This window comes from Scardinius erythrophthalmus (genome assembly GCF_964197995.2).
Source record: "Scardinius erythrophthalmus genome assembly, chromosome: 24".
Taxonomy (NCBI): Eukaryota; Metazoa; Chordata; class Actinopteri; order Cypriniformes; family Leuciscidae; genus Scardinius; species Scardinius erythrophthalmus.
Window position 1 is genome coordinate 22,553,534 of NC_138244.1, and position 20,951 is coordinate 22,574,484.

General features: G+C 36.6%; 1 protein-coding gene across 1 annotated transcript in view; it reads left to right on the forward strand.

Moving 5' to 3' along the window:
• The window catches only part of b4galnt4a (beta-1,4-N-acetyl-galactosaminyl transferase 4a), a gene marked incomplete at its 5' end in the record, with an annotated part of 208,665 nt that extends 188,895 nt beyond the window's left edge, over positions 1-19,770 (forward strand). Inside the window, 11 exons of the mRNA XM_081355789.1 lie at positions 1,167-1,310; positions 1,518-1,627; positions 2,572-2,672; positions 3,251-3,324; positions 4,340-5,639; positions 11,743-12,101; positions 13,904-14,057; positions 14,972-15,044; positions 17,522-17,675; positions 17,856-17,982; positions 19,319-19,770. Coding sequence (XP_081211915.1) covers positions 1,167-1,310; positions 1,518-1,627; positions 2,572-2,672; positions 3,251-3,324; positions 4,340-5,639; positions 11,743-12,101; positions 13,904-14,057; positions 14,972-15,044; positions 17,522-17,675; positions 17,856-17,982; positions 19,319-19,433 — 2,711 coding nt within the window. The 3' untranslated portion in view covers positions 19,434-19,770. The remainder of the gene's footprint in view (positions 1-1,166; positions 1,311-1,517; positions 1,628-2,571; positions 2,673-3,250; positions 3,325-4,339; positions 5,640-11,742; positions 12,102-13,903; positions 14,058-14,971; positions 15,045-17,521; positions 17,676-17,855; positions 17,983-19,318) is intronic.
• Between the last annotated feature and the right edge of the window lie 1,181 nt (positions 19,771-20,951).

The following is a 20,951-nucleotide window of genomic DNA, read 5'->3' on the forward strand; positions in this document are numbered from 1 at the left end:
GGTGTTCTGCATGGTCAATAATGTGTTAATAAACTGTTGCCAGGGGGTTCTGGGTGGTTGTTTGGTGGGTTCTTGTGAGTTCTGGGTGGTTGCTAAGGCATTGTTAGGCAGTTCCTATAGTGTTCTGGGTGGTTGTCTGGACATTTCTAAGTGAATCTTAAAGTGTTGTGGGTGGCTGGGTTGCTAGGGCATTGTTAGGTGGTTTCCATGGTGTTGTTTGGTAGTTACTACAGTGTTTTGAATGGTTGTAATGACATTGCTAAGTGGTTATTAAGGTGTTCTGGGTGGCTGCTAGGGTGGTGTTAAAATGTTGCTAGGGTGTTGTGGGTAGTTGCTATGGCATGTCAGACCTATTATTATTATTTTTTTTTTCAGGGAATTGCTAAGCAAACGGTGTACGCAGTTGCCAGGGTGTTATGGGCAATGCAGTTGCTAGGGTGTTAGGTGATTTTCGGTGTGTTCTGTGTGGTTTCCAGTTCATTTTTAGGCACTTGCTATGTTTTTAGAAAAGTAGTTAATTGTAATTGGGATACCCTTATAATTGGGAGCTGCTAAACATTATAGTGTTGCTATTAAGCACTTGCCAGGGTGATCTGGATGGTTTCTAGGGTGTTGCAGTGCAGTTGCTGTTAGTGGTTGTTAGTGTGTTCTGTATTGTTTCTATGGAATTGTTATGCACTTTTTATTGTTTTCTGAGGTGGCTATGCAGTGAGGGTGTTGTTAGATGGTTGCTAGGGTGTTCTTGGTTGTTGCTAGGGCATTGTTAGGCATTTGCACTGTTTTAGGGGTTGCTAAGCAGTAGGGTGTTGCTAGGTTTTTAGGTGTTCTAGGTGGTTGTTACGATGTTGGGTGGTTGTTAGGGCATTATGGGTGCTTTCTAAGGTGTTCTAGGTGGTTGTTAAAGCATTATTAGACAGTCAATAGGGTTTTCTGGGGGTTGCTAAACAGTTGCCAGGGCTCTTAGTAATTGTTTACTGGCCCAAGTCAAAAAGCCCAACCCTGATTCTCTATGATATTCTGGTTTATAGATATGTCCTGGTCTCCTCCTTTTATGTCAATAGAAACTCTTGTTCCATGCTGCCTTTAACAGTCTTTCTGTATAGTGCCTATATAAACAATAGCTTTTCATCTCCATTTATCATTCTCCTTTTTCCTCTTTGTGAAAGATGAGAGCAGTTTGAAGATGAACCATGTGGATCACATTCCTCAGACTCTGGCCAGCCACGGGCCCGTCCCAGCAGAGACCCGCACCCACAGCCAACACGGCGCCGATATGCTGCAACCGGACCCCCGCGACACCTTCTACAACAGTGAGCCTCTCTCTTTCTCTTCAGATCCACTTTCTACTCAGTTTATTTGATTCTTCTGTCTCTCTATCTCTGTTGCTCTTGAGTTTGTTCACTGAAATTGTCTTTCTACTCTTTGTGTTTTGTAATTGCATTCTGCATGATAAATAATTCATTTGATAATGTCCCTCTGGTAATATTTAACTGCCTCTCTCACAATACTCTTCATAGTCCCCATGATTGACCCTGCTCATCTTGAAAATATATTGCCCTCCTGTCTCTACTCGCCAACATATGTGGTCAAAGACTTCCCTATTGCCCGCTATCAAGGCCTACAGTTTGTGAGTATAACACACACATGCCAAATATTATAGCAGAAAAGGCCTAACAATTTACTTGCACCTGTTACCATATTGACTTGATGCTGCAGTGTACTCAAATTTCATGTGTGATTACTGACCTCTTTTGGCTGAGAAATGTAATTGCAGACATACAATAAAAGCCGATCACAGTGTTTGGGATGTTTGGAATTGCATACCCAACATGCTGATTATACTGTTTTTATATAGTGTGTGTGTGTGTGTGTGTGTGTGTGTGTGTGTGTGTGTGTGTGTGTGTGTGTGTGTGTGTGTGTGTGTGTGTGTGTGTGTGTGTGTGTGTGTGTGTGTGTGTGTGTGTGTGTGTGTGTTTTGTTTTGTTTTGTTTCGGATAAGTTCATTTAATTGAATGAAAAGATTCAATAAAATTAATTAGACTTCACAATGCTTCATATGAGAGAGAGTAGACATTTTTATTTGACTTTTTTACTTTTAATTAGTACTCTGGTTGACCATTTGCATCTGCAAAAAAAAAAAAAAAAGTGCTATGCTCAATCAAAGCACACTGTGTGGACTGAACTATATCTCACAATGCAGTGTGCTTGACTTGACCTTCCATTTGCGATAAGTGAACCTGGAGGAAGTATCAAAGGTCTGTTTCTTGACTCATTTTGTGATTTAAATATGCCAAGAGTTAAGACATTTCACACAAAATTAGTCCAAAATAACTGTTTTTGATTCCAGAGATGAAAACTCTATACAACTTGCTTAATTAAGCAAGAAATACAGAATAATTAAAGTGTTGTTTATTGTTGCGTACTACTTTCACATGATATTTAAGAAGAAGAAAAGGTAGGCAGCGTTCACATTATGCTGTTCTCTTCCAAACACAGACATACGCCACTGATCTGAGCTAGTGACATTTCAAGTTAATTATCAGGGTATCATGCCTGGTGTTTTGTCCGCAGGTTTATCTTTCTTTTGTCTATCCCAATGACTTCACCCGCCTCACACACATGGAGAGAGAAAACAAGTGCTTCTACAGAGAGTCACCCATCTATCTGGAGAAGTAAGCTTGTGTATAGATTGTAATGACATTAATGCTAATTCTATTCAAAGACTGATCAGCAGTAATTATATAGAGTATATGTAATGTATATTGGGAATAATATAGTATAGGACATTCTCAACCCATTTAGCTTTTGTTGTGGAACTTATTTACAAGTGGAGCAAAATATCCAGCTGGAAATAACTTGATCAGGATTTGATTGAATGTTAGGCTGTGATATAATATTTTTCCCGGGCCATAAGGTCTCAGTTACATCAGCAGAAAGTAATTTCAGTTACAAAGAAATGTATCATATTTTGCTAAAAATTCATACCGAAATACAAACTTTATAATGAAATATAAAGAGAACTATTTTTTATTTAAAAATAATAAGACCAGCAGGGATATTTATCAAGAAAGCAAGTTGGTGTTGTTTTTATTTTTATGTTAACTTTAATTTGGATTTCTTGAAATGAAATGGACTCGCAGATGAGCACTGAACATAAAATAAATGAATAAATATAGTTCTCTAAAACTAAAAACTGTATTTCTCTCTTTCATGGACTTGATCTTTCTCTCTCCATCTCTTTCTCTAACAGGTTTGGCTTCTATAAATACATGAAGATGGATGAGGAGGAAGATGACAGGCCATTCTTCTTCCCTAATCCTGATGGTGAGTTTGTTTGTGTGTGTGATCAGTGATCCAAAAGAGGAATAACACTTCATTAGTGCATCGTTCCGTCACAAGCTGCTTTATTACAACATGGCAAATATATTCATCAGGAGATAATGGCCTTGGGTTGGAGCCAGAAATGAAATGAATGGCTGGAGTTGTGTTTATTTTCAAAGGGTTAAGGCCTGGTCACTCCAACAGCGAAATTAAAATGCTAAACAAATTTCTGACTAAATTTATTCATACCAAGACCAAAACAATAAACACTTCCCCCCGGTTTGACAGACAAGTCCTGGACTAAAATGCTGTTGAGCAACTTGCACTGACATATCTTAAAATCTGTCAGTGCCATTGTTTTCTCTCAAAATGCACACCAGTAATGCTTTTATCTAAGGCACTTTTATAAAAATCTACTTAAAAGTCCTATTTGAAATAAGGCCTAATCTTGGCTTAGGCCTTAGGAATTATTCATCATATAGTGATAATAATAGAGATAGACTCATAGTACTAGATAGTGAATTGGTGCTAGAGGGGTACAACGTACCAATACATTAATCACATTTGCTAATATCTCATTGGTAAATAGTGTATAATTTATCATAATTAAGATATAAACTATAAAAATAATAAAAGTTAATACATTATTGCTCTGTGCATTTTAAAAAATATATATTATTAACTCTTTCCCAAAAGGAAATTTCCAGCAATCCATTTTTTCACTGTTATATGGTGGGGGGCGCTATTACGCATCTTCTGAAAGAGTACAGAATCTCCTGATCAAAACACAGGTGAAGAAGAAGCAGAAACAAGTGATAGAATCATTTCTCATGGACGTGATCATCAAACATTAAACAGCATATAAATCAAAACTGCCTAATGTTACAGAATGAAATGTCGACCCAGGACGAGGTACTGTAACTGTGACGCTTTAGGGGTGTTGATGGACTCAATCTACTTCATCTATTTTTTGATCGTCGTTCTGAATCTGATTAGTGTTTTTGGTGTTTTGCTTTAGATTTTCTTGAAGAAGAAGAGGGGGCAGATCCTGATGATGAAGCACAACTTGTTGGCACCCAGTCAGCAAAGAAGACTGTCCAACCTAGCCAATCAAGTCACACCGTAACCACTTCTGATAAGCCTGTTCCCACAATGCTGAAGAGAAATGAGGTAGTGTCAGACAACCCCGCTTTGAGGAGAGAGCACAGGCACTTTTTCACAAGTGCAAGGCAAGTGGTTGGGGCTCAACATCAAGACAATGTAGAACAACAAGACACTCCAGACCATCAGGCTAAGGTAGGGTTACCAAAAAGTGAGAGTGTAGTGCGAGGTCGTTCTCTCACTTGGGTTCAAAAAGACCGCCAGGACTTCAAAGAGGGTTGGTCAGAAGATCGTTCTCCAAAAATAAGCCGATCAGCTTTGTTATTCCCGCCGAAATCCTCATTGGTAGCTCTCAACAGTCGAGCCAAGCAAATCCTCGGCAGTCCTGCCCACACCGTCCCTTCCCTAGTTAGCAACCACGCTCATGACAACAGCCACAATCCTGGAAACAGCCACACCAACAAGGAACACAAGAAGGAGGACAACAAAATTTACGTCACAAGACCTCGACCAGCTAAGGAGAAGCAAAGTCCTGTTTCACGCCATCCTAGAGAGGTCTTCCCTGGCGTTTTCCTGTATCAGAATGGCAAAACCACAAAGGTGGTGAACCTCAGTGCCAAACCAAAGCTCAGCAAAGGACCTCTACGTGCATCCCAGTTATTTGCCCGGTCTCCTCTGCAGGAGAACAAGGTCTTTCCAGCTAGCCCCAACTTCAGCAAGCCAGCGGAAAATCCCGCGGCCCCAAACAGAGCAGCAATCCCGAGCCGTTTTGAGCGGAGGATACGAGGCGTCTGGGAAAAACACCATCATTCTTTGAGGCCCATCACAACTGCTCGACCTCCTCCTGCTCCCACCCCTCCATCCAATAACTCCTCCGAGAACGTGCTTCCGACCAAACCTCTCCGCGTCACTTCCTACTTGCACACTTCCGAGATTACAGAGTCCCAACAGCAGCGGCCAGACACGGACCCTGAACCGGAGGAGGACGGAGGCCTATCGGAATATAGTTATGAGGATGTGGAGCCTCGGCCTGGGTGGGCAGAGGAGGCCATTAATTGGCAGAGGACGTTTTCCGTCAACAGCATGGACTTCGAGACGTTGCGCTCTGACTGGAACGATCTTCGGTGTAACGTGTCTGGAAACTTGCAGCTGTCCGAGAGCGAAGTGGTGGATGTGCTTTCGCAGTACATGGAGAAACTCAATGAGCGCAATGGAGGGTGAGGCTCATAGTAGTATTTTAGTTTCAGATAAACTGGTAGAGCATCAGTATCCAGACATTACTGTATATACAGTGCTATGCATAAGTTTAGACACCCATGCTAAAGTTGACTAAAAAGTATGGGATTAATATCCTGCCATGATTCAAAACTGAAAATAAAGTTCTGAAAGGTTGAAACTAAGTGTTCGAAAACTCAAAAACAGTTTTGCAAGATCGAAAAAATAAGATTTGCAAGCTTGCAAAATGTAAAAAAAAAATCAAAATATCTCTGCAAACATTGTTGTTTTTGAGATTTCCTTCTTCAGAACTGCAACATTTTTTTTACGATGTTGCGCAAACAATTTTTCAGAGTTTCAAATTTGTCAGTGTTCTCCCACTGTATTAGTTTGTTTTCCAGGGTTGAAACCTTGTAAATGGTGATCTGAAAACTGGTGTGCGAATGTGTGAAAAAAAAGTTTTGAAACTCTAAAAACAGAGTTTTGCAGGCTTGCAAAGTGGTAAAAAAAAAAAAATCTCTGCAAACATAATTTTGTTTTTGAGTTTTCCTTCTTCAGAAGTGCAACACTCTTTTTTATGGTGTTGTGCAATAATTTTTTCAGAGTTTCGAATTTGTCACTGTTCTCCCAGTGTATAGTTTGTATTCCAGATTTGAAATCTTGTAAATGGTGATCTGAAAACTGGTGTGCGAATAGGTGAAAAAAAGTTTTGAAACTCTGAAAACTGAGGTTCGAAAGGGCGAAACTTATTACATTACATTACATTTGCACTCCTATTTGCATATTATTTTTTCAGAGCTGAGTTTACAACACCCACTTTGCGGAGATACGGCCACACAGTTGCGAGCTTGCGACTCACGTGATTTGTGGCAGCGTTGTCACGCAGCTCTGCTCTGAAACTCTGAAACTCAGACTGAGCGAAAATGAAGCACATTTCCGGAGGGCCGTCTGCTCTTGGCCAATGCTTTGCTGTGTGCTGACGTACAGTCCAGTCACAAGTCGTATTTACTGGAAAGGTGGGATTGATCGACTGCTCCACCAATGACGAAAGCCAAAGTATTCGTAAACTGATTGCACACTGGCACGTCAAAAGCGTGCGTTTCAGCCAACGCGCGATTTGCCAAAAGCGCGCGTTCTTAATGTGCGTGGCCACGGAAACGTGTGATCTGCTATTTAAAACGATCTGCTATTTTATGATTAATAAAAATGTTTTTAACCACTATTTTTAAGACTGCTCCTCCCTGACACCCGTGGGACACTTGCCATTCTACATTTATAACAATAATATCTAGTCTAAACCTAAAGTAATCTTGAAAAACTACATATAATTTAAAAGCTTTCAGACTCTATTATTCATATTTGAAGACTAATTATCAAAAGAAATGACAGCAGTATAGCCTGGCTAACGTCAGACCTCGTCTCATTCTCAAAATCTGGTCCATGGTGTCCAGGCTGCCTAGCAGCGTGAAAAACAAGGCAGCATGGGGAAACCCAGGCTACAGCAGTAGATAAATACCTATAGATTCTTCATTTGTGATGTGGAGGCAAACTATAACACGCTTTGATTCTTTCCGTACATTTTTATATGTGTTTTAGAGATATTAACATTTCTGCCCAAACTATTTCTGAATAGGATGTCTACTTCATAAATATTTGGAATAGTAGGCTATGGAAATATAAGGTTCAGATCACTAAAAAACATATATGGAAATCGAAGAGTCATCGGTGGAGTCTGGATGTCATCTAGTGGAAAAGTTTGGTACTGCTGCGCACAATAAAATCTTTCCTAAAGCTCATTTATTGAGACATCAACCTAAAATCTGGCCCAGAACTTGTCCAGATATTTAGCACTGATTTTCTTGAAGTTTTAGGGTTGAAAATGGTTTGTAAATAAAAAACAACATGTATTTTATATATTTAAAATGTTCATAAACTTAAACTTCATAACTTTTTTAAAATTTAATTTAACAACTTTGTTTTACTTAACTAATCTGAGAAGTGTACCCTTTTAGTACCCTGTTCGTAATGTTAACAAATACAACTTTTTATTTTAATAATTAGTAAACGTTGTAAACATTAACAAAGATCAATAATATATGAAACCTTATTTTAAATTGTTACCGAAATTACAACTGGAAAATTTGCGAGATGTGCCTCGAACGAAGGGATTAGGGGATTGTCCGAGGTGCTGAAATAAAAAACTGTCTGTTTTCTTTCTTTCTTCTTTTTTTTCTTTTCTTTTTACCTAAATGATAACTATTGGATTATAATAACTCACCGATTATAATCCTCTCCTGTCAAATTTGCCATCGATAATTCCATGCTGTTTTGCTTGGGTTTAATGATAATACAAGAGTCCTAAACCACATATAGGGACAAAAGCATGACAGACTCAAGCAATGACGCCTTCGACGTGCGATAGGAGAACAGGGAACGAGCACGTTCTTTTCGCCTGTTTGGACACTTCACACACGTTTGCACTGCCTGTTTGGTTTACCTGTTTACACGTTCATAACGTGTGGTCTGACGTTAGCCAGGCTACTACTGCTGTCATTTATTTTGATAATTAGTCTTCAAATATGAATAATAGAGTCTGAAAGCTTTTAAATTATATGTAGTTTTTCAAGATTACTTTAGGTTTAGACTAAGATATTATTGTTATAAATGTAGAATGGCAAGTGTCCCACGGGTGTCAGGGAGGAGCAGTCTTAAAAATAGTGGTTAAAAACATTTTTATTAATCATAAAATAGCAGATCGTTTTAAATAGCAGATCACACGTTTCCGTGGCCACGCACATTAAGAACGCGCGCTTTTGGCAAATCGCGCGTTGGCTGAAACGCACGCTTTTGACGTGCCAGTGTGCAATCAGTTTACGAATACTTTGGCTTTCGTCATTGGTGGAGCAGTCGATCAATCCCACCTTTCCAGTAAATACGACTTGTGACTGGACTGTACGTCAGCACACAGCAAAGCATTGGCCAAGAGCAGACGGCCCTCCCTCCAGGCTTTTTCTGAAGTTGCGAAGCTTCATTTTCGCTCAGTCTGAGTTTCAGAGTTTCAGAGCAGAGCTGCGTGACAACGCTGCCACAAATCACGTGAGTCGCAAGCTCGCAACTGTGTGGCCGTATCTCCGCAAAGTGGGTGTTGTAAACTCAGCTCTGAAAAAATAATATGCAAATAGGAGTGCAAATGTAATGTAATGTAATAAGTTTCGCCCTTTCGAACCTCAGTTTTCAGAGTTTCAAAACTTTTTTTCACCTATTCGCACACCAGTTTTCAGATCACCATTTACAAGATTTCAAATCTGGAATACAAACTATACACTGGGAGAACAGTGACAAATTCGAAACTCTGAAAAAATTATTGCACAACACCATAAAAAAGAGTGTTGCACTTCTGAAGAAGGAAAACTCAAAAACAAAATTATGTTTGCAGAGATTTTTTTTTTTTTACCACTTTGCAAGCCTGCAAAACTGTTTTTAGAGTTTCAAAACTTTTTTTTCACACATTCGCACACCAGTTTTCAGATCACCATTTACAAGGTTTCAACCCTGGAAAACAAACTAATACAGTGGGAGAACACTGACAAATTTGAAACTCTGAAAAATTGTTTGCGCAACATCGTAAAAAAAAATGTTGCAGTTCTGAAGAAGGAAATCTCAAAAACAACAATGTTTGCAGAGATATTTTGATTTTTTTTTTTTGCAAATCTTATTTTTCGATCTTGCAAAACTGTTTTTTGTAAGATTTTGAGTTTTCGAACACTTAGTTTCAACCTTTCAGAACTTTATTTTCAGTTTTGAATCATGGCAGGATATTAATCCCATAAAAAAGAGGAACAAAAAAACATCTTTTGGAAATTGAACTTAATGCCTTAATTAAAAAAATTAGGAAAAATCCAACCTTTAAAGACACCAATTTTCTTTATGAATGAATAATGTATCGCAAATAAATAAATGTTCTTCCTTAAAATACAGGGTGCATAAGTTTGGACACCCCTATGTTAAATTCCCATAGAGGCAGGCAGATTTTTATTTTTAAAGGCCAGTTACTTCATGGATCCAGGATACTATGCATCCTGATAAAGTTCCCTTGGCCTTTGGAATTAAAATAGCCGCACATCATCACACAGCTTTCACCATACCTAGAGATTGGCATGGGGTACTTTCCATAAGATCATCTCTCAATGCAAATCAAACCAGCTATTAGGCTAACTGAAATAAAACCATGCCAATCTCTAGGTATGGTGAAGGCTATGTGATGATGTGCGGCTATTTTAATTCCAAAGGCCAAGGGAACTTTATCAGGATGCATAGTATCCTGGATCCATGAAGTAACTGGCCTTTAAAAATAAAAATCTGCCTGCCTCTATGGGAATTTAACAAAGGGGTCAAGTCAAGTCATCTTCATTTATATAGCGCTTTTAACAATGTAGATTGTTTCAAAGCAGCTTTACAGAGATAAGCGTATAATTTAAGGTAACAGAGATTGTTTGGGCTTTATAGCAGAGTTAAGTTATTTTCCATCTAAAGTTAGTTTTGATTGATTTGCTTCCGTCGCAACGATCATTTGTTATTAAATTAGGGGCCGCTAAGACGACACCATTCTCTCTACACAGACTTTAACACACAGGGGTGTCCAAACTTATGCACCCTGTATTTTAAGGAAGAACATTTCTTTATTTACGATACATTTTTCATTCACAAAGAAAATTGGTGTCCTTAAAGGTTGGATTTTTCCTAATTTTTTAAATTAAGGCATTAAGTTCAATTTCCAAAAGATGATTTTTTATTCCTCTTTTTAGTCAACTTTAGCATGGGTGTCTAAACTTATGCATAGCACTGTATTTGTATTCACATCTTTTTTTATTGTTTCCGACTTTACAACTATTTGGCGACATGGATAATTTCTGTAACTAAGATCCTTGCATTCTGAGTCTGAAATTTGAGATTGCGTTTTTTTCGTATTTGTCATCCTAAAAAATTGTCCCACACAGAAACCTTGCACACTGAGTTCGATGCGTATTAATTAATCCGTTAATACAAAATACAATACAATTAATACGAAATGGAGTCTTCAAGCAGTGAGGATGATTTTGTTGTCCTCTCTCTTCTTAAAAAGATAAAAAGAAAGAGGAAATATTGGGTCCATCCAATCCTGAGATTGCATAGAGAGGAATGAGAGTTGCTTATCAAGGATCTGCGGGATTATCCCGAGCGATTCAAAGTTTACTTCAGGATGTTAAGTGGCTCAGTTTGATGCTTTGCTTTATATTTTTATTATGCTTTTGTCTTTATATTCCGCACTTTGTTTGTCATACAGTCAGTCCCTCCAGTTTTTCGCGATTCCGCGATCGCTGAATACAACGCAAAATCAACAAAATGTCGCATTTTTTTGCGATCCTGCATAATTCCCAATTTAACTGCAAAATAATCACAAAAATTGCGAAATCCTGGAGGGACTGTACAGTGGATCAACTTGTCAGACGCCATTCTGGATTTTGACGTTCACATGTACGGTGGCTCTGAGTTGTCAAAACACCTCTCAAAATGCTTACTACGGATGCGAAAAATGCAGAAAATTTTACCTGATCTGAATTTGTTTACAACTGACGAAAGTTTTGGAGGCAGTGTGTAAACGTGATTGACACAACGTGAAGTCGTATTTATTTTTTTTAATGTAGTGCAAAAAGTGCAAAAATAAAGTGCAAAAATTTCGGATGAGAATTTCGGGCTCTTTACTCTTGAAAATAAAAACCCTTACAATTCATACAAATTTAATTCACAATATATCTGTAAAATATCAGTATTCAGACAAGTGTGAATGTGTGCTGGGATCTTATTTGGAAAAATATTTGGAATATTTTTGTGTCCACATTTTATATTTGTAGTTGCATTTTTGTTATTTTATTCTTATTCTTTTTCCGCTCTCAGTATAGCTATTCAGCAATACAGATAATTGCTGGAATTACTCTTTAAAATGGGAACCTTATTTATTCATATTTAATATTTGAATTTTCCAACCAAAACCAGATGCACCATTGGTGACACATTTCAAGTAATTGTACAACCATTGGTTGATCTTTGTTTCTCCATCTTTTCCAGGATTTACACTCTCCTCCGAATCATAAACGTAGAAAAGCGGCGTGACTCTGCTCGCGGGAACCGTTACCTAATAGAACTGGAGCTAATGGAAAGAGGCCGTAAAGTGGTCCGTCTTTCTGAGTACATCTACATGCTGTTGCACCGTGGCCGGGTAGAAGACAGTCTGGAGAATGTGGAAGGGGTCACAGCATCATCCCCCTCTTCCCCTGCCGCCAGTCCACCGGCTCCGGCATCTCGCGTACCTACCCGTGGGGCCCACACCACCCCACAGTGGGGCACAGTGTATGCCAAACCCCTGCTGTGCCAGCCAGTGATGCTGCAGTGGAAGAAGGATGTAATGGTGCATTTTGTGGTGCCAGGTAAGTAATGCATATCTATTTTTCTGAAAATATGTACCTAATGAGTATCTTATGTCACGGTAACTAAACATATCGGCAAAAAAACAAAACATAAATCAAATAAAGACGGGGACCTGGTTTGTTTTTCATTCTTGCTTTTGATTTTATTAGGGTTCATGCGTGAAACCCTGAAACCCTATTGTAATTGTTAAATTTCCCAAGGATCAGCATTCCCCCCTAAAAGTGATCGGGCAGACAAAACCATATGTCGTAGAGACTTGAAACTTTGAGGGCTGGTAGTACTCACACCGTCTACATCATCACCAAGGCTCGCCCCAATCGGCCTGACGGGGGCGCTACAGTGGTCAAAAGTATGAAATGGCTCATAACTGTTCATAAACCATCAGGCATATATAGAATATATTTAAAAGCTAGGGGTGGAACGGATCGCAGTTGATCCGTGATCCGTACGGATCAGGCCCCACGGTTCGGCACGCATGTGATTCAAGGATTAACTGCTAAATTTAACCATTATAGAGTGAAACTTTATTATTTGGACGTGTTTTGTCTTGCCAATTACACATTCAAACAATTTTAAATGCAGAAGAAGAGGCGCAAATCGGGACTCACGCATTATCTGAGAGTGAGAGAGAGAGAGAGAGAGAGAAACACGTGTTTCAGACAGCGCTCGAACACCGAATTGATTCCTCTTTCGCGTTTCCTTGCCCTTGAACAGACACATAAACACAAAATTATGTCTTAATGCCCATCTCGCAAGTATTCTCTTGTTTATGTCATAAGTGAACTTGCTTGTAATTTGTGTATTTGTTCTTATTTTATTACTAACTGTTCACTTGTTTTAAATAATGTGTGAACTTTATCAGTTAGGCTAGTAGTTTTTGATGTAGTAGTTATTGAAGAAATTCAAGTGAGCTTAGCAAAGCTCTAGCTTTAAGCAAAGTAACACCCACCCATATCATATATATATATATATATATATATACAGTATATATATATATATATATATATACAGTATATATATATATATATATATATATAATTTTTTTATACATTTTTTGCTGATCCGAAAAATGATCTGATCCGTAGCTCAAAAACCGTAAATGATCCGAACCGTGGATTTTGTGATCCGTTCCACCACTATTAAAAGCCTATAAATCCTAAACGAAAACTCGGAACTTCATGAACATTGGTGACCACATGTGACATAACTTTCTAAACAAGCATGCAAACTTGGTAAAATGAAGGAACTAATTATTATATTTTGTGCTCAATTTACTTAAAACTAGGGAACAAATTAGTAAATCGTGCCTTTCCTCTCTCCTGTATGTGTGTGTGTGTGTGTGTTTATACTTTTTTTTTCATCCGCATGTCACGTGCATGGTGCCATATTGTATAACACTCACTCATAGATAAAAAAAAATGTTGGTTTAATAAAACTCTATTAATAACAATTTAACACTAGTACCCATGTGGGTCTTGGCTTGACCGGCCAACTGGGACTACATTTTTAAATGTCCACAGGTTCATAATGTACAAAATGAAGCGCTCAGTACCTCAAGAGCCTTAAATAAATTTCATTTATATAACAGCAGGATCATATTTGAGCCTTGCCTGAAGTGTAAACATTAGTGACAGCTATGTCATATAAATACAGATTTGTTTGCAATTCAAGCCCAGTGACTTGTTTTATGACGCAAATAAAAAAAGCAAATCTTTGTTTAGATCTTTGATGTTTAGATAGATGACTGATGTATAAATATTATGTAATATTATAATAATGTATTTGTTGATGTTTCCTGCAGTGAAGAATCAAGCTCGTTGGGTTCAGCAGTTCATTTCAGACATGGAGCTCCTGCACCGTGAGACGAAGGACAACAATTTTAACATCATCATTGTGGACTTCCAGAGTGAAGACATGGATGTGGAACAGGCCCTCAGAGAAAGCTCCGTCCCAAGGTACACAAACACACGCTTGTACACTATATTCATATATAGAAGTTTGCATATGTAGGTAATTGACGTCTTGTGCTAAACTCCATCTAAAACTATTTTAAACAGCAATTTGCTAAATATTGTATAAGTATTATGAGCACATTAATTGAGAAAATAAATGTAATAATTTTGTCTACTTTTAACACATTTTTGACACACTGGACTACTATTTAAGACTAGTTCTGAACCTGATGTATTCTCTTTAGGGATGCACCAATACTGCACTGCGCTCCGATACCAAAAACCGATACGTGCAGAGGAATATACATCGCTAAAAAGTTTGTAGTTCGGTTGGATATTTAAATAGCAAAGATAGTAAAACAATGCACCAAGTTCTAATGTTACTTGAGGGTAAAGGAGAATAGTATATGTTTATATTCTAAGTAAAAACATGAACTGTTACGTGATTTATGTATAACGTGGTTTCGTACATTCTTACAGGAAAACGTTGTGTGATTATTGTGCCAATTATTTAATATTTAAAAAAAACGATTAAGCTATATTTAAATTATTTAAATAATATAATAATTATTTATTTAAATGATTACATTTAAATATTATCTTTAAATTACGAATGCAATGAAAATGCTGGTATCGGTATCGGCGAGTACCAAAAATGTATCGTATCGGACTCTTTCTTGTGCATCCCTAATCTTTACATTAAAAATGTATGTAAATTTTAACATAGTTTTTTTTATAAATATAAAAAAGCATAATTGACACATTAGGCATAAACCTTCCCTATATATTACTATTTTAACATGTTACATTCATTTACATTAGTATATCTAATATATTTGCATATTATTTTAAACACTAATATACATTATTTAAATGTAATGTTATATTGACTATCTGAATTACTTTTTTGGACACAGATATGAATATCTGAGAAGGGAAGGAAACTTTGAGCGTTCTGCCGGGTTACAGATCGGTGTGGACACCATAGAGGTAATCACACACTCATACCTTTAAGACTCAGAGCTGTTCACATCTGGTCCGTGTAACGCTACTCCCGATGGCCTGTCCGAGACTGCATTACACTATAGAGCGTATGTAGCTCCGCTCCTTTTCCCGTTTGTATTTCCACAGCATGAAGGAAAGATCTTAGAATTTATGAACGAACCGCTCGTTTTAAAATCTTCATAGTCTACTGACATCTGTTATGACATCCGCTTTAAACATTACAATGCTCATGATAACTTTCATTAACTCTACGATAAGTCAATCCACTTCACCAGCTAATTACTCTTTAACAGCGATGCCATGAAAATATGTGACCCGTCACGGAAACCAAGGACACAAGTCGGCAGCACAACTTTCGAGCAAAATGAGAAAGAAGCGGGGGTTTTTCAAAATTGGTGATTTTCGTTTTTTTGCAGAATCTGTAAGTTGAGATGTATCACGAAGAAGCCTCTCCATGTTTGAGATAGCAGTATTGGTATATTTAAAAGCGTACATTTTGATGTCGAAATCGCCTTGTTTTTCGGAGATTCTAGCACGCAGTAGGGGGCGTGTCATTGTCGGTGTGTATTTCCATACTGAATTGCCGGCGTGGCTACTTATTATGTAGCGCTCGGGCCGGCTCTATCTGATTTCAAAATTCAATGAAGATGGACGCCAATAACATTACGATGTCCAGCAATCGATTTAAATAGTAGCTTACATGGGGTTAAAATGGGGTTTAATTTGTCGTTTAATGAGCTGTAGCCTATATGAATGGTACAGTGGTAGAGCGTTCGCCAGCCGTGTGAGAGTTCGAATCCGCCCTTGAATATGTTTTTTTTTTCTCGTATAGTTTTTTTTCTCTCTTCAAAACGATTATGTTCATCAGTGGTTGTATATCAAGCAGGGACATGCAAACGTTTGAATTATTTTGTTATTTCAACAGAACAAATAGAGAGTATCCGCAACGGATTGAAGCGCGCGTCGAGTGAATACAATGCAGTGTGCGCGCGAGCCACACGAGTAAACACTGTATCTGCGCCACTGATCGCTGCAGCAACGAGCACTTTGATCACTTGATAAAAAAAAAAAACACATTTCAGCGCTAGTATCTTATTTAAAAAACGAACTAAATGAATGCTCTGCCAGTTAACTGGAGATGTTTTATTTAGAGAATTTGTAGAATTGGTACATTCAGGGGGAGGGGGAGACGGGGGAGCTTTACAGGGGGTATGACTTATCTAAATGAGATGTAAATGAGCCTTATTGTCATTCCCAGAAGCGTGAGAACTTGCCAATCTTTAGAAGCAGATTTCTACCATTTCAGTTTTTTTGAGTGCCTACCTTCAAATGGCCACAACTTCTCCAAATATTATCAGATTTCCATGTGTTATACATCGTTGGAAAGCTTGAATACTACACTTTCAGAATATGTGAATAACTCAAAATGCCCCAGAACCGACTTGTGTCCCTACTTTCCGTGACTGGTCACATATACAGAGCTACCGCACAAACTTAAGTTCAAACACACAGTTCTGAAGATTGTGGTTCATAAGGTCTATTGAGAATAAAAAAAGATGGCACTTTGTGCAAAAAAAGTTGTCCTTTGTGTTATCCTTAAACTTCTTCTCAACGTCCACGCAATATAAAACAGTTAGCCACCCCCTGCTAATGGTACAGCCCATAAATGTAATACAATATATTAAAAATGATAGAAAATCGGTTATATTTAATTTATTTAAATGATCGTTTCTGAAGTCACAACTTATCAAAAGTTAAATTGGAAAAAAAGGAGAGAAATTTTCAATTATCCATTGATTACGTAACTGAGGAAAAAAATGCAAAATTAAAATTTGGTTTCAGTTTTTTTGTTTTTGCATTTGCACTGTGTATGCTCTGAAACTTGAATTATGAAGCGTTCAACGAACCACATCTTCAGAAATGTTTCATTTCTGTGGTAAAACTCATAACGGCAAATCAACTGTTCCTGTAGAATTACCTGTTTCATGTAAAAATGCTTTGGATATGCGAATTTTCTGATAAACATCATCATCATCATCATTATCAAGACTAAACGTTTACTACAGTAGTCAACATTTGAAGACGATCAAAAAAGTTCATCAAAGTTGTCCTAAGACAAGAATGGGTTTTGTTCAAAATTCATGTATAACTTTGATGAAAGGTTTTGATCCACTTCAAATGTTGACACTACTGTATTTAGTTTCCTTACTACCAATATTCTGTTGCGGTTGTTTTTCACATGACTTTCATAAAAGGCAGATTAAGGCTCTGACAAACACGTTTTTATGGTAAATCCGACATGACACAGCATTTCCGTGAGTGTGATTATCAGTGAGTCGCTGTTTACGGAGACGAGTGGGACGAGGTGTAGAGCGTTTCTAGGATCCTTCTTGTGTTCGTAAGTGTATTCTGTGGCTGGTGATTCATAGATGACTCTGGTGTGGGATGATTTATGTTTGCAGGACAGGCACAGTATCGTGTTTCTGTGTGACCTGCACATTCACTTCCCTCTGAACATCCTGGAGAACATCAGGAAACACTGTGTGGAGGGCAAGTTGGTGTTCGCTCCGATCGTGATGAGACTGGGCTGTGGGAGCTCGCCACGAGAGCCTGATGGTGCGACACACACCACACACACACGTGCAGAAACACCACACACACACGTGCAGAAACACCACACACACAACGTGCAGAAACACCACACACACAACGTGCAGAAACACCACACACATGTGCAGAAACACCACACACACTATCACACTGGACTGACAAACACACGTGTCTCTGTCGCTGTAGGTTACTGGGAAGTGAACGGCTTCGGCCTGTTCGGGATCTACAAAGCAGATTTTGACAAGATTGGTGGGATGAACACGGAGGAGTTTAAGGACCGCTGGGGAGGAGAGGACTGGGAACTACTGGACAGGTAGAAGGATTTTACACCGAATACGTTGAATACTATTCTTTTATTCTTTTCCAACACAATTTAGGATGATGATGATGATATTATTATTAAAATAAAAAATGTTATTATTAATTTTATTATAAACATTTTTATATTGATTTTGACAATGAACAATGTTGTATTATTATTAATAATATTATAATTAATAAAACTAATAATAATAATAATAATAATATTATGTGACAAAATATTTTGACAGTCACATTAATATTGTAGTTGTTATTAAAAATAATAATCTATTTATATTATTATAATTGTGATATTGAATTGAGAGATTTTGACAGACATTATTTTTGTAGTTGTTGTTGTTAGTAGTAATATTAAATATTAAGTAATATTAAAATTGTTAAATAAGTATTTTAATATTAATATTGTTATTACAAACTATATTGAATTGAAATTGATTTTGACTGATGTTGTTTTTGTTATTATTATTTGTATTATTATTCTACTATTACTACTAATAAAAATAATGTTATTATTAATAAAATTATGAAATGTGTCAATATTATTGTTGTTGTTGGTAGTATTATTATCATTATTAATGTTGTTGATTGTAATAATAATAATATGTTACATAAAATAAATTATTATTAATACAATTATAATATTGAATTGAGATATTTTGACAGTGACTGTATTATTCTATATATATTTTTAAATTATTTGTATCATTTTCATTATTAAAATTATGATTTAATTGAATTTAGAGAGGTATGTTATTATTGTTAATATAAATAATAATAATGTTGTTAAATAAATGTCATTATTATTAATATTATTATTCAAATTATAATATTAAATTGAAAGAGATGTGGACAGTGTTAATTAATATTATTATTATACTAATAATAATCATAATAAATTAGCATGTTAAATAAAAATGTATTTATTATTAATATAATTATGATATTGAATTTAGATATTTTAACAGTGTCAATATTATTGCTGTGGTTAGTAATAAAAATAATGTTAAATAAAACATGATTTATTATTAATAAAATGATGTTGAATTGAGATATTTTACAGTACAGTAAGGTACAGTGATAATATTGATATTATTAATGATAAATTAAAAATATTTTTTATTAATATTATTAAAATTCTGATTGAATTTAACTTAGACCTTTGACAGGGATGTCAAATAATAATACTTTAATATATTGTTATTATATCATAATATAATCAAATACTGTTTAAATTAAATATTAAAATGAAATAGCTCAATTATAAATAACTAATAAATGATGAAAAGGAAATGAAATCAGATAATGAAATGAATCTGTCTCTGTTTCAGAGTTCTTCAGAGCGGCCTGGAGGTCGAGCGGTTACGGCTGAGAAACTTCTTTCACTACTATCACTCTAAAAGAGGCATGTGGAACTCACAGTCCAGCAAAATCCCTAAAGGATAAAACCCAACCTCAACAAGAGACTTCAAACGTCCCGGGACCTTAAAGGACCAAACCGAAGGACACATGATGTGCCAAGCTGCTGTCCAAACTCAACACACTCACACGAGACAGAGACTCAGAGTGTGTATTTGTACGTATCTCTGTCTGTTAGGTCAGGAGTTCTTTTAGGCAAGCGAAATTTGAGAGATCATGGCAGATTTATACGAGATTGGGTGAATCTTACACTAAGCTAGCCGCTCAGGCACTTTGGGTCGCATTAATATGGTTTGCACTTAAGATATTAAATGCTGAAATGATTGTCTAAAGGTTTAGATGTGCGCTGGTTCTTAGACGTCTGCTTTTATAGCTGTAAATGTCACTTCCTGTTCAGATGTGACGCCTTCTTACACTTGAACTGTAGAAACGATCTACGACTTCTTCTGTAAAGGCGGACGTGTGCTTTTCCCTTTCCAAGTCCTGCTGAACTCATGGACACAACTGGACGTGTGCTGAGCAATGAAGTTATCCGTCTGTGTATCTGTGTGTTTGTCTGAGCTGCTTCCTTTTCTCGTTTCCGAATGATTTCAACATAGGTTTAATCTTTATTGGCTATAGTTTCACAGATGCAGAAACCTTTAGACTAAACTTAATCTCATCGATTTCTGCAGAGTATAATGGTAGGAAAAAGACGTTGTCCAGAAGTTGTGTGCCTTTCTTTGATGTATTTAACGTGGCAGTCCATACAGGGTTAGGAAGGAGTCCTGATGTTTCGCTGTCTGGATTGTGAAGGCCCTAATTAGCATTTTTTTATGGAGATGAATGAATAGGAAATGTTTTATGACAAAAAAAAACTTGTTTTTTGGAAGTTTTCACAATTATTTGGTCCATTTTTAAAGGAATGTTCCAGGATCTTTTACCACAGAAAATAATTTTGACTTCTAATAGTTATTACAGACAAACACAGTGTTTACAGTAAAAGTCGTAAAATAAATATAGATGGGGCAAGGCATAAAAATATAGGCCTAACTAAACGATGTTAACATGAGATAAATATGATAGAATTATTTATTTCAAGTGCTGTCAGAAGCATTTAAAGGATTTAAAGACGGTAAGTTACGCAAAAAATACCAGAACATAACGTAACTATCCATTAAGTGCTGTTTACATTGAGAAAAATCCTCTCATTTGGGGCGAAAAAATAATAAAAAGATGAATTGCTCGTTTTATTCCACAATTGTAAGCCGCTTTGGGATAAAAGCGTCTGCTAAATTATTAAATTTAAAAACGTTTACACAAAAATATAGCTGCAGTTTCAGATATTCGTCTGGAATATCTTGCCCCACACTGTAAAAAAAAAGAAAATATATATATATATATATGTATATGACTTGACTATATATATTTATATATGATTAATACATTATAAAAACATGTTTATACAATGCTTTAACTCATAAAAGAAAGTTGAAAATTGCTTAACTTATTTTAATGAGTTATACAAGATATTTTAAGCCAGTTTAATGTATTTTAAGTTGAAGT